The sequence below is a fragment of the Symphalangus syndactylus genome, chromosome 11, assembly GCF_028878055.3.
Source record: "Symphalangus syndactylus isolate Jambi chromosome 11, NHGRI_mSymSyn1-v2.1_pri, whole genome shotgun sequence".
Taxonomy (NCBI): domain Eukaryota; kingdom Metazoa; phylum Chordata; class Mammalia; order Primates; family Hylobatidae; genus Symphalangus; species Symphalangus syndactylus.
In genome coordinates this window covers 118,979,344-118,993,531 of record NC_072433.2, presented here as the reverse complement: position 1 = coordinate 118,993,531, position 14,188 = coordinate 118,979,344, and the positions used below count along the sequence as shown (strand labels likewise).

The 14,188-nt window shown below is 50.5% G+C and overlaps 1 protein-coding gene across 12 annotated transcripts in view; it reads left to right on the top strand.

Annotated features, from left to right (window-relative positions):
• The window catches only part of ACSL6 (acyl-CoA synthetase long chain family member 6), a 115,189-nt gene that overhangs the window by 73,743 nt on the left and 27,258 nt on the right, over positions 1-14,188 (top strand). For 11 of the 12 annotated variants that reach the window (XM_063612992.1, XM_063612998.1, XM_063612996.1 and 8 more), the window contains 7 exons: positions 702-816; positions 1,501-1,565; positions 2,155-2,256; positions 2,761-2,860; positions 3,419-3,597; positions 4,747-4,779; positions 6,144-6,195. In XM_063612992.1, coding sequence (XP_063469062.1) covers positions 702-816; positions 1,501-1,565; positions 2,155-2,256; positions 2,761-2,860; positions 3,419-3,597; positions 4,747-4,779; positions 6,144-6,195 — 646 coding nt within the window. Of the gene's footprint in view, positions 1-701; positions 817-1,500; positions 1,566-2,154; positions 2,257-2,760; positions 2,861-3,418; positions 3,598-4,730; positions 4,780-6,143; positions 6,196-14,188 lie in introns of all 12 variants that reach the window. The other variant, XM_055299361.2, reaches the window with a different exon arrangement.

Below are 14,188 nucleotides of genomic sequence, written 5' to 3'. Positions count from 1 at the left end.
AGAAGGCTGGCTCCTCGCCCTACTGACCAGCACAGAGGGGGTTTGCCACCTTCCCACTCTGCACCCGTGCCACTTTGGGCCCAGGAACTTTCTGCCTGCCTCTCCTCCTCCATTGCACGTGAACATAATTCAGCCTGTCCTCCCTCCCTAGCCTCCTAGGCCTCTGTGCCTGGGACAGAACCTTCAGCACAGTCCTCTAACTCACATCATTATGTGAATGATGGGTGGCAGCCTTCTTAGCTAGCACCACACCCAACTGATCTTTAACTCAGGGGCATAGCAGTAGATGATGGGATGGGGGATACCTTGGCAGGTTGTTCCTGAATCCAGCCAATACTCCCCACTGTGTTGTGTGAATGAGCCATGGTGTATATGAACAGTAACTGAAAACTCTAGACATTCTGTATATGCTGACCTGCTGTGTGAATGCTGTATGTGTGTATGGAGTTTGTATTTGGGGACACTGGTATACCTGGCCTTCACGCATGAGCCAACTATGTCGGAGTGTGGCTACATGCAGGTTGAGTGTGTACAGTCCAGGTGTGTGTAGTCCATGTGTACACGGGCACACAGATGCCACACTGCTAACTGCATACACAGGTTGTACATCCGAGCTGTGTACCGCCTTGTGCATGCTGCGGCCCTCTCCTGGCACCCCTACCTGCCTCAGCCAACTTCTCTGGCCGGTGCTTGTCTTGTAGGACAGTGGTGGGGCACGGCGATCTGTGATTGGGTCTGGCCCTCAGCTACTTACCCACTACTATGATGATGCCCGGACCATGTACCAGGTCTTCCGCCGTGGGCTTAGCATCTCAGGTGAGAAGGGTTGTGGGGGTGTGGAGGGGCTGCGTGGCAGGGGTTGAGTGGGTGCAAGGGTGGGTATGCAAGCATGATACCAGGGCCACGGCAGGTAAGCTATCCCCAGGTTCAGTGGAGAGAAGCTACTCCTGGCCTTCCTCCCACCAGTCAGAGAAGCAGCTGCATTATATGGCTAAAGGGCTGACCTCAGCTTTGTTCCAGCCCCTGGGGCAGCTTGACCTTAGGCCATCACTTGGCCCACACTCTATACTCTTGGGGAGTCTTGAACTGCCAGGCCACTGGCTGGCATGGTTCTGAACCTGAACCTCTGAGATGTCTGGGTGCTCTCAGGGTAAGAGGCAAAGAGAGGTAGCTTACCACCTCCTCCCAGGGGTCCCCAGGTGTCTGTATCCTTTGGGTCTGTAATAGGGATCACCACACAAATTATGGTGGGGACTGGGCACTGCATCATTCCCCATTTCCAGACCTCCCTGATCCCTGGGGTGATGCCATACTTATGTGCTTTAGGCCCTCTTGGGCTTCAGCAGATTAGACAGGTAGCTGGCAGTGCAGGAGGGCAGTTCTCTTGGCCCATGGACACACTACAGTATGGGATGTCCATCCAGGTTTCTGATGGGCGGATGCAGGTGGCACATCCACTCTGACCCCTCCCTGGCACAAGGCTTTCTTTTCTCTCTACAGGGGATGGGCCCTGTCTTGGTTTCAGGAAGCCTAAGCAGCCTTACCAGTGGCTGTCCTACCAGGAGGTGAGTGATACAGGACAGGCCCCACCCTGGCCACCCATACAGATCTGACACTCAGGGCAGGTAGGGAGGGATGTGGGCACCTGCTGGGTCTTGGAGGGTCATTTATTTCCCTGGCCTGTCTGCCAAACTCCCGGCAACAGCCTTGAAGGGCTTCCAGCATACCTGGGTTAGGAGTCAGGGAGGTCCCTCAGATCTGTAAGAATCCTGGCCGGGCGTGGTGGCTCATGCCTGTAATCCCAGCACTCTGGGAGGCCAAGGCGGGTGGATTGCCTGAGCACAGGAGTTCGAAACCAGCCTGGGCAATGCAGTGAAACTCTGTCTCTACTAAAATACAAAAAATTAGCCAGGTGTGGTGGTATGCACCTGTAATCCCAGCTACTTGGGAGGCTGAGACAGGAGAATTGCTTGAACCTGGGAGGCAGAGGTTGCAGTGAGCGGAGATTGTGCCATTGCACTCCAGCCTGGGTGATAGATCAAGACTCCATCTCAAAAAAAAAAAAAAAAAAAAAAAAAGAATCCCTCCTGGGGATCTCCTTCCCCTGTTGAAGAGTCCTTGTTTTCCCATCACTTCCCCCACATCTGTGTGCAGGTGGCTGACAGAGCTGAATTTCTGGGGTCCGGACTTCTCCAGCACAATTGTAAAGCATGCACCGATCAGTTTATTGGTGTTTTTGCACAAAATCGGCCAGAGGTGAGCATCCACATTGACTGGTTTTAGAGGGATTCGTGGGGTAGGGGTTGGCTACCATGGAATAGTCCTGCTTTCACTGTTTGTAGGGGCCAGGACAAAAGAAAAAACAGAGACCCTTGGGCTATGCCACCACTCCTCTTCCCACCCTGGCTCTGCCCCTCATCAGCACTGGCCACCCCAGCGACGCTCCATCCACACCCCACCCAGCTCTACAAACAGCTGCCCCTTGAGCCAGTGGGGAGGAAAGACCTGAGGAATAGGCTCATGCGGGCCATGGAACTGTCCTTGGGAGCAGTTTAGACATGAAATCCAGGACTTACAGAATTCTCTGGGACAGGCGTGGTCCAGAAGGCTGTGGGTGAGCAAACACAACCCATTAACCTCGTGGATTCCTTGCCACAGGCATAAGGCTTAGAGCAGGGACCCTGGTTACCTGGGCCTAAGGGCAGGACAGCCCTCTAATCTCCCCTCTTTCCCCACCCCCTGCCTCGTCTGTCTCCCTAGTGGATCATTGCGGAGCTGGCCTGCTACACATATTCCATGGTGGTGGTCCCGCTGTATGACACCCTGGGCCCTGGGGCTATCCGCTACATCATCAATACAGGTAAGCCCACTGCCACCCCACCCTGCCACTGGCAGCTGGCCCCCAGCCTCCAGCTTCTCAGGTTATGCTGATTGTCTGACACTCGTAAGAGGCACTTTGCTCTCAGAAAATACTAGGGGCTTACACTGTGGCTCCTGAGTCGGCTTCCTGAGTCAAGCTGTCCCCTGTCAGACTTCACCCGAAGGTTCCTTCTACAGGGCTCAGCTGCTAAGAAGGAGCCTCTGCAACAGCCTCCACACAGGGTACAACCCCCTGAAGTTCATGACAGCTTAGCACAGATGCAGGGGGGTGGTAAATATCTCAAGCAGACCTGGGACGATGGGGGCAGAGCCTGGAACAAAGGGGAGCTTGGAATCTGCTTGAGGAGGTTTCCTGGCCTTCTGCCCTTGGTTCCGCCCAGGACCCATGGCACATTCCTCTGTACACGAGGCCTGTCTTATGTATTTATTTACACATAAGCTATGGGCACACAGCTCATGGAAGTGCTGCCTGGCACATGCTGCCTGCACTCATGGCCTGGGCCCACATGGCCTGACTCTCCTTGATGGCCCCCTGCAGCGGACATCAGCACCGTGATTGTGGACAAACCTCAGAAGGCTGTGCTTCTGCTAGAGCATGTGGAGAGGAAGGAGACTCCAGGCCTCAAGCTGATCATCCTCATGGACCCATTCGAAGAAGCCCTGAAAGAGAGAGGGCAGAAGTGCGGGGTGGTCATTAAGTCCATGCAGGCCATGGAGGTGAGGGTCTGCTTCTGGGCTGCTTGCTGGGCTACTGCTGGCTGATCACCAAGTCAGAACTTCTGGTTATCTGTCCCTCTCATGCCCTGGGGTGGCTGTTTTGGGCCCGCAGGGTATATCAGTGTCCAGACAGGGCAGGCTTTGCAAGGGATGGTGGTGGGTCATGGGGTTGGTGCCCACAGGCATCCTCTAGGAGATAGGCTCCGTGGCTGCATGAGTTAATCCAGCCTGGCACTAGGCGCTGACTGGTGGACTGTGGTGCCAGCTTACCTCAGAGGTACTCACACAGCCTCTGGAGCTTCCTCATTTCCAGCTAGCCTCAGCCTGTCTGTGTCTGAGGACTATAGACATAGTCCAGGAGTCTGGGAGAGCTTCTTGCAAATGTGATCCAGACCCCCAGCGGCCAGCAGAACGGATGTTTCTGTGCCTGGCCTCCGCAGAGACATCAGGTTGGTGGCAGTTTGTGGTCTGCTGGGGTGACACAGGACATCCTGGCCTCCAAGGCCTCAGGCCCTGCCCGGTAGCAGCTGACCCCCCACTATGCCCTACTGGATCTAGGCCCCAGTCCCTCCTTCTCCTGCTTCCCCGTGTGCTCCCCACTCTACTGGTAATGCCTCTGCATTGTACCCCTCCCTGGCACTGGCAGCTGACCTACACTGGCAGCCCCCACCTTCCCCACTAGCACTGACTGCTCATCCAGAAGCCTAGTCCACCCAGCTGCTGCATCCCGAGCATGTGCCCAGCCGTGCCAAGAGCACTTTAAGCCCAACATGCTAACACTCGGATTGCCATTGTACAGGTGGCGTGTGCACTTTGCTTAGCCTCTCCCTGGGGCTCAGGCTCCCTGTCTGTAATGTATGGGGTGGCCTAGAACCTCTAGTCACCCTCCCTGTCTCCCAGGAGCCTCAGGCTTAGGTGTCTGTCTGAGAAGAGGCCACTGAGGTCGTGTCTGCCATGACCATCTCAGTGGCCTTTTTGGAATCTTAAACTCTGGGATTGGTGCAGGAGTGAGGCCTACTGAGCTGTTTATTCTGATTTTGTGTGTGTGGTGTGTGTATGTGTGAGAGAGAGAGAGACAGAGACAGAGGGACAGGAGAGAGAGAGTGAGAGAACTATTGAGCATTTAAAAACAGCATTTTCTTCTTTCAGGACTGTGGTCAAGAGAATCACCATGCTCCTGTGGTAAGTGAACCCGCCTGCAGGTCTTTATTGAGCAAGATGGCATGCAGGGCCTGTCCTCACAGAGTCCCTCACTGTGCACATAACAGCACCTCTGTGTTAATAAGCAACTCCTGTGTGCAAGCCAGGAAATGCCCACTTGGGTGTCCAGGACTTCTGTGGGCCGAGGGCCCAGGGAAGGACCTGGAACAGGAGTCAGGTATTTGGGAGGGAGAAAAAAGAGCTGCCAATTCTGGCCACCCTTGGTTCTTCAAGTAACTTCTTTGGGAAGTCTTATTTTCTCCCTATGAATATGGCGAACTCTCCAGAAGATGCAGTAGACAGAAGCAGCAACAGAACCAGAAATGGACTCTTGTGCCAAATGGGCTTGTGGCATCTGCTGTCTTTGTTCATCTTTGCTTTGTGAACTGTTCCGTGCGTCATCCCCATGTGATACTTGCTGGGGTTGAGCCACAGTGAGGACAGCTGCCCTCCGGGATGGGCCATGTGGGGGTTTTCAACTTTCTAAAAGGCATATGGCCTCCAGGCCTCCCTCCAGCTCAGTCCTTCCCTCTCCCTTCACACAGGCCTGAGCAGGTCACCCCTGGCTTCTCAGGGCACTGCATGGGTAGCTCCTGGTGTTTGCCCATCTCCCACACATCAGGGCTCAGTCTTAGAGAACCACTCTCCCATCCCTCAGCACCCTTTCTCTCTTCTGCCTCTGTGCCTGTGCCCAGGCTGGTTCCTCTCCCCAAAACACCCACCCACACTTCATCTGGAGAAATCTTGCTTGCCCTTCCGTCTCAACTCAACTGTCACCTCCTCTGGGAAGCCATCCTCTACATGCAAGCAGACTTGGTGGGCTCCTTCTGGTGACCCCAGACTATGTGTCCAGTGCCAGGGCAAGGGCTGATGCAGAGCAGCCTTGGTGACACAGTGGGCAGCTCAGTGCCCAAGCCACGCGTGCTCCCAAGCTTAACCCCAGATACTTGGGAGAACATGAGAAGGAGGGAGGGAACTGGGTCACATCCACTAGAAAGGTCAGAGCTTTGATAGAGACTGAGATGTGGCCACTGCAGCCCAATCCCACCTAGGATAATTCAGCCCAGGCTCAAGTAGGGGAGGCAGTGGGACCAGATGTGAGGTTGGTGGGACAGATTAGTGTTCACACCCCAGTTAGGTTTCCTCAGCTTCTTTTTCTTTTTCCTGAGTGCTCACCTGCCCACCTTTCTGAGCGCAGCACACAGGAGCATGCAGGCGTGCCCAACACATGCTCACACCCACATACAGCATACATATGGGCCTGGCTGTTGGGGGAGCCCAGGCATCTTGGGCCCTGGCTGGCCACACTGGGTATCCCTAACACACTCCTCTTCTCACCCCTGCAGCCCCCGCAGCCTGATGACCTCTCCATTGTGTGTTTCACAAGCGGCACGACAGGTAAGCAGAGGCACGCAGATCCCCAGCCATGGCTACCTGCACCCTTCCCTGGTGGCCTAGCAGGTGACTGCTGGAGTCTTTGATACCCTGTTTGAAACGGGCTGAGCCTTGTCTGGTGCCTGGCTCCAGGCACTGAGTCCCTCCTGCACCTCCCAGTGCCCGGCATAAGAGTGGCCAGATGCAGATGGACAGTGTGCATTGGGAGGTCCAGTGTGAGGGCTTGGCACCTCCCAGAGCTGAGTCGGCAGAGTCATGGGCAGCTGGATCATGTGCTGAGGGAAGGTCCTTTCTCACTGGCATCATTTCTCTCTGGTAAACAGCTCTCACTTCCCTGCTTTCTGCCCCTTTGTGTTGGGGACTGAGGAAAGAGTGTGAGGTTTGGCGTCTGACAGCCTTGGTTTGAGTCCTACCTCCACCGTTTGCTGAGGGACTGTGAGCCAGTCATTTAACTTCTCTGCCACCACTGTCCCCAATTTCTCATCTGCCATGAGAGTGGCTAAAGGTGCCAAGTGGGAGATGGGACAGTATGTGAACGGGCAATGCAGATGCTCTGCAGGCTGGGGCTGGTGTGCCATGAGCAAGGCTGTCAGGCAAAGCACACAAGCAGAAATGACGTCCTCTGTGCTTGGAACTGACAGAGGAGCACACACATCAACAGTGGCAGGAATAATCAAGGAAGGCTTCCTGGGGGAGGCAGAAAGCACAAGAGGACACAGCACAGGCACAACCCTCTGCATTTCTATAGCATGCTGTCCACTCTCTCTCTGCACCACTGGGGCCTCAGCACAGCCTGTGAGGTGAGCAGGACTGTCACCAAGACTGCTTGCTCCAAAGGGACACCATCAGCAAGTAGAAGCACCAGGACCTGTGCCCTGCTCTCATAATTCCCAGGCCAGAGCCTTTCCCAGTGCTGCCTTTCCATCTCATCTGATGACGTGGATGTCACTTGCCTTGCCTTAAATGGGCAGGAAGTCTCCAGCCTTCTTTTTCCAAACTGAGGATTGGCCCATCTTGATGACAGCTCTCAGTGGGCAGTCAACTGGGGCTCTGCATGCCTTCTGCAGATGCAGCCTCTAAGGCATTTGACAGACCTGTGACCAGCCCTACAACCAGGATTATTCATGTCAGTGGATCATGATAAATATGCTTTATTGAATATAGATAGATTTTTACCATTAACTCACATGGGTTCAAGGATTTCCACCATATTCTACTAAACTCTGTCAGAAAAATAACAACACAACCCTTCCTCTCCAGGAGCTGACATCCAGAGCCAACCCAGAATTCAAAAATGCCCTTCAGGCTTATGTTGCTTTTTAAAGAGCAGTTTCCAATGTCTTTTTGTCTTGAGACTTACAATGTGAATTTTTGGTGACATGGTTTTGGGGAGCAGGTCACGGCTATGGCCTTACTTTTGTACCTGCCTTCAAAGTGTGCCTTCAGCCTTTTAACAGGTCACTTGGTCACAGACATTGCCCTTGGATCTGGAGAAAAACTTCGTGATGCAGAAATGTGCTATTGCCTGGCTGGGGAGGGCAGACATCATGTCCAGTGCTTTTCCAGACTGTAGGAAGCTGAGCCATTCTGCTCAAGCTCTGTGTGGTGCAAGCAGAATGTATGGGGCTTGAAACATAGGCTGTGATTTACTTTCCCAGACCTCCCACTCCAAAGCTATGGCTGGTGCCTGGGCAGAGCTGGGGGAGTAAGCAGAGCTCTGGCCTGATATCACCCCGCCTGGCTGTGCACTTGGATTTCCTTGGCTTTAGGCTAAGCCCGTGCTGTGCCTCTTGTACTCATCCTCTTGTCGGGCACATCAGCCTTGTGTGTCCTCAGCATCACAGCCCAGATACAGCTTCCCTTAAATGTAAGCTAAATGTCCTGGCTCCCAGCCTCATCAAGGGCCACATTGTTCTTTTCGTGGGGAAAGATGGAAAATATGATCTGAACCTGACATTTGGCCCATGATTCTGGTGGAATCATTCCAGGAAGATTTCCTCCTTGGCATGTGGTGGAAAAAATCTGTGGAGATTCCTAGAATAAGTCAGTACTTTGAAGTCCCTATTCAGGCCAAAAACGCCTGGGAGGTGGTGAGAGCTTGTGGTCTGTCTGTACCCAGTGATGGCTGAGGGGTGGGCATGTGGTTTGCTGTTCATTTCAAAATAACTCTTAGCTGGACTGGAATCTGAACCCATTCCCACCTCTGAAAAAAAGATAATATGTGGGTGTAACACCGCCCAGTTTGGGAAATTGGGTCTCTTGAATGATAGTTAGGATGTTTTATCCTTGTGAGTTCATATACCTTGTCTTCCCAGCAAAGAAAATACAGTGCTTTTAAAAAACATAACTTCCAGTCTATGTGTTTTTAGTACTCTTTTTCTAATTCATCTATATTCATTCATTCAGCTCATTTTTGTGAGTACCCACTATGCATCAGACCTAGCATTGGGTGCTGAGGGCATAGGGATGGAGAAGACATAGGTCTGCACCCGTGAGCTCCCAGCTTGTGTCATCAGGCAGTTACAATATGATGCGGTCACTGCCTTGAGGTCTGCATCCCTGGTGCATGGGTTACCCGGCCACCAAGAGATCAGTACAGCAGGACAGAAAGGATTCCCAGAGGAAGTCAGTCTAAACAGAGTCCTGAAAGATCGGTAGCTACAGAAGCCAGGGAAGGGCATTCCCTGCAGGAGAAAGAGCATGTGCGGAGGCCTGATGGTAGCACAGAACACGCTGCTTTGAGGGAGTTTTGAGAGGAAAAGAGAAGGCCCAAGGCAGGGCTTGAGGGCACGAGCACGAGGGAGATGATGGGACAGGAGTTCCCACTAGAGGTCAGGCAGGAGGGGCTGGACAGGCTAGAGGAGAACAGGGTCTGTCAGCATTGACTGTGGGTAAGTTGTAACTGGAGGATGTCACCATGAAATGACCTGCTGGTGCTCTTGACAAAGGCTGGTCCTCCCAGCACTTCAGGAGGCCATGGTGGGCAGATCACGAAGTCAGGAGATCGAGCCCATCCTGGCTAACATGGTGAAACCCCATCTGTACTAAAAATACAAACAATTAGCCGACTGTGGTGGCACATGCCTGTAGTCCCAGCTACTTGAGAGTGGAGGCAGGAGAATTGCTTGAACCTGGGAAGCAGAGGTTGCAGTGAGCCAAAATTGCACCACTTCACTCCAGTCTGGGCAACAGAGCAAGACTCCATCACAAAAAAAAAAAAAAAAAAAAAAAAAAAAAAAAAAAGCTGGTCCTAGGGCGTGGGGTAGAGGAGCTGGTTGCTGTGGACTGAGGAGCGAATGGGAAGTAAAGATATTGATTCAGTACAAGCATGTGTGCACTTCTTTCAAGAAGCTTGACCATGCCACCAAAAGTCATGCTCCATCATATTCATAGCAACACTGTTTGTAATAGTCAAAATCTGGAAATAATTCAAATGCTTATTTGCTTACAGTAGAACATTATGCCACGATGTTGAGCAAAAGAAACCAGGCACAAAAGATTGTATGATTTCTTTCATATAAAATTATAAAACATGATAAATTACCCTGTGGTTTTACAAATCAGGATAGGCGGTGTCTTCTGGGATAATGGCACCCTGGAAGGGTGATAAGGGAGCCTCTGGGACGCTGGTGATGTTCTATGTCTTGATCTGGGTGCTGGTTGTATAGCCAAGTTCACTTTGGAAAACTCCATTGAGCTTTACACTTATTTGGGCACTTTTCCATGTGTGTGTTATACTTGAGGAGAAAGTTGTGTTTTTTTTTTTAATAGTTGACTATGAAGGTATGGCAGAGAGCAAAATTGGCAGCTGGTGGAGCCAAGGGCTTTGGGGGAGGTTTGTTGCTCTTCTGGAGATCCTGGAAGTGTTTGTTATAGCAGAGAAGGGGCCACTGGAGACAGAGGAAAGGAAGAGGATGCTCAAGCACCAAAGCCCCCAAAGCTTTGGTGTGGGTGGGGGAGAGAGGAGGCGTCCAACTACCAGGGAGGAGATGGCCCTGCTAAGAAGGAAGGGGTAAGAGCAGAGTCTGGCAGGCCAGAAAGATGCGGGGAGTCCTCTGATGGCTTCTGCCATCTTTGTGGAGTGGGTGTCAGAGTCCTGGCTGAGGATGAGAGGAGTCTAAAGGGGGCATGTGTTGACAGTTTCTGGGAAGAGAGCCCCTCTGGGACAGAGGCTATGAGCCTCGGGGGCCGCGCTGTGGAGGGAGCAGGAAGGATGGCAGCTGGATTGGCTTGGTGGGGTTTTCAGAATGGGATCCTTGGGGAGGCGCAAGAGCTAAAGCACTTGACGGGAGAGTGACTGAAGGGAGGGGCACAGGAGTCAGTGTGGGAGGGAGGGAGGGATGAGAAAGAAGATAGGAGGGGAAGGGCCACAGGTCTGGAGTCATATGAAAGCGTCTCAAAGCATGAGGGATCAATTCTAAGCACTGGCTGTGGGGCCGGGAGGCTGAGGGGGTGGAGGCCATTCAAATTGGGGCATCCCGTCTGTTCTAACTGAGGATGCCCATGAAAGCCCAGGCATATACAGTCATTTAGCTGAGCATGTAAGTGCCCATCATCCCCAGAACTGTGGCTACTCAGAGGTGGGCTTTCTGGGGAAAATGTTCACCATGACCTACTCGTTTTGTGATCTATTTGGTTCAAGACCTGAATGAATGTAGACATAAAATTAAATCTCAGCACTCCTGCTGTGCAGCTTTAGAATTACTTAACCTCTCTTAAGCTTGTTTTCTTGGGTATTAGATGAATACATTTAACTTACTGCATAGGGTTGTTTCAAGAAATAACTGAGTTACCGTGTATGAAGTGCCCAGCACAGTGCCAACGTTAGTGGGTGTTGAGTACTTGGCTACTATTATAGTTATTATTTCTATTCTTACTAGCCCTCAAGTCTGATTTTTTAAAAATTGGTGGATATGGGATTGATAAAAGTAAGACTCAGACCTAAAGATTTGAGAGCCTTTAGCAGGAAGACAAACACTTTACCTGCATTATGAAACTTCCAGAGAATGTCAGTCACCAGTAACTATTATAACCCACCTTTGACTATTTAAAAGCAGAAACAAGCAGCCAGAATCCCCCAGCTGGGTGGCCCAGAACTGTCCCCAAACCCACTTCCACCCCTGCAGGAGAAACCTTGAGCTCAACTCCATCCGCAGTTGCTGTCACTTGGAGCCAACATCCAACCAGGGCAGATGGTCACCCAGCAAAATGCCTTTCTACATAATAGCCACGGGAGGCCTGCCCAGGAACACTGACCAAAGCCAAGATGTCATTGGCAGAATCTAACACTTGGAGAGTTTTTCTTCAGTGGCTAGAGAGAAAATTAAATACAAGAATGGTCAGCTTATGAGTGGATGATGGGAAATAGACAGTGGGTCTCATACTGCTGAGACACTGGTAGCCTGGGTAGCCAGCATCTCTTACTGACATTGCACCAGAAAAGGAGAAAACCAGGGAAAATTCTGCAATTTGATTCTGCAACCTTTCAGTCTTCCCCCACAATTTGTTGCCAACATTCACTTCTTCTTCATCCTTTGGGACCACATGTAGAGACAACTTAAAGAAATAATTTGGGCATGTCTGGGAATGTTTTAAAATTCCATATGCCATTAGACATGTGTAAAATGGCATTCATATCCACAAGAAAACTAAAGGACATGAACTTTTCTCATCATGTTGGAGAAGAAAAGGGCTTATCTAACCAAGTGGAATTGAATAACTACTGCTGTTGTATGTGTTTTGGCTTGAACTGAATGGAGGCTTTAGAATTTCTTTTTTATCAATGAAGACAGTTTTCCCTTGAGATTCTTACGCCATTCACCCTGAGTTCTCTCAAGCATGAACAAGTCAGCCAACTTTGCAAATCCAAAGCTCTGTAACACGGGACTCTATTTCATGACACTTCTGATTTCATACCTAGTGTTTGGAGATATTCCTTAGAAACTTCCAGATCCTAAGAGTCAGTGGGAAGAAATCCCACAAAGTGGGAATACTTTGTGGGCCCAGATACTCTGTGGGATTTGTATATGAGACAACTTGGATATTTCTTAGTCTGAGCCTGGATTTGAGGAAAGATGTTAGGATGAAAGAAGGATAGGCAGAGATAAAATTAGACCCCATGGCACTTTTTCTTTTCAAAAGGAAGACATTTTGACAGCTATTTATTAGAGAAATGTAACTTTTTAAATCATGTCATAATCTTCTGTGTCCCCAGAATCACCTCTGTGATTTGCAATATGAGTGGAAGCGCCAGAGTGCAGGTTAAAATCCCATCCGCCATACATTTCAGTCAAACAGATGTGTCTTGTCTCTTGAATGCAAAGATTGGACCATGCCTGATGCTCTTATCTCTGACAAATGGGTCAGCAGTAAGTTGAACAAGTAGGCCTCCTGGGCTATAATTATGAGAGCAACTTTATTTTTATCTCCATTCGTGCCTTTAAATTTGTGCCGCGGGGGTAGTTCTTTTTCTGCTCCTGGGCAAAAACTCAGGCATCTTGTGCCTTTTCTGGTCACTCTCAGTTAATAAAAAGTCCTATGGACATTGCAAGTCACAAACACAGTCTTAATTCAGAATTACATGTGTCAGTCTAAAATAGGAATCAGTACACTTCACTGAGACTCCTTCCTCTCCTGAGCGAGGGCTGGCTGCAGGCTTGGTAAGGAGGGCATGGTCCTCCTCTCCTCTGTTCCTCTCTGATGTTTTTCCTTCTCCTCCAGCTTGCTAACAGAGGTTTCTGCCCTCTCCTACCAGGTTTGAAATGGGGTAGGAGAATAAATAAGTGGACTATGAAAGTTGAAAGATGGTTTTGGGCAAACGTCTAAAACTCCCTCTGCTTGATGGCTGCCTTCATGAGCACTCTTGATTTAGGTGATGCCCTTCCTTGGGTTGCCTGCTGGCTGCTCCACTTCAGCTTCTGCCTCTGGTGTACTCTTGATTGTCTCCCCTCATGGGCAATGGTCCTTTTGCCCTGGCAAACTGGTCTCATGGATAAGATTTCTTGCACCCCACCATTCCCACTACTGCTCTCTGAGACTGATGTTCCTTCTGTAGACTCCATATCCAGACTCCCTGGGATTAATTTGTTTTTGTTTTTTTTTTAGTTTTACAACCACAGTCTTCTTCATCTTTGTCATTGGGCCCCCTAGCTGCAGGGAGCACAATCAGGCACTTCAAGTGATCCCATAAGGGGCTGAGTTAGCTCGGGTGTTAGGTTGAGACTGGGAGAGAGGACCCTTCATTCCTCCCCTTTTGATGGGCTATGACTCAGTGTAGCTGTCTCCAAAGATAAAAAAAAATTCTCTCTCTCTCTCTCTCTCTTTCTCTCCCCACCCCCTCATTGAGGCAAATTTCACATAGCATAAAATCAACTCCATTTTAAAGTGAGCAATTCAGGGGCATTGAGTACAACACTCTCTTAGTCTCTACTCAGCCCTTTTATTGCCTCATTCACGGTGAGGTTTCCAAAGTTAACATGTTGGCTCATTTAATGTTTCCTGCGTAAATTCTGCCTGTAGTCTGGCCCCTCACTTTTGCATTTTGCAGCTATTGTATCTGCTGCCTCAGTGGAAACGTCTGATTTAACATCTTTGGCTGCCTCAGTGGAAACTAATTTAACATCTTTCATACCTAGATTATATCTTTAGATCTTATAGAAGCCTGTGAGGTGGGCATTACTGTCCCTATCTTACAGGTAAGGAAACAGAGAGGAACAATGGCTTGCCAATGTTATGCTGGCAGTGAGTGGCAAGGCTAGGATTTGAGCCCTGTCAGATCTGTCTGGCAGGAACTTTGGGATTGTATCTACCCTGACAGGAAATGGTAGCCAAGTTGGCCTCCCCAGCCTTCTGTGCCTGGGATCCCTAGCCACCTCTACCCTCTGAGTCATTCTAGCAGCCCCTGACTTCCTCAAGGGCCCAGGGAACTAGGCCTCACGAGCAGTAGTGAAAGGTCATCTCAAAACAAAGCAAGAATATTTGTATCCCATTTCCGCGA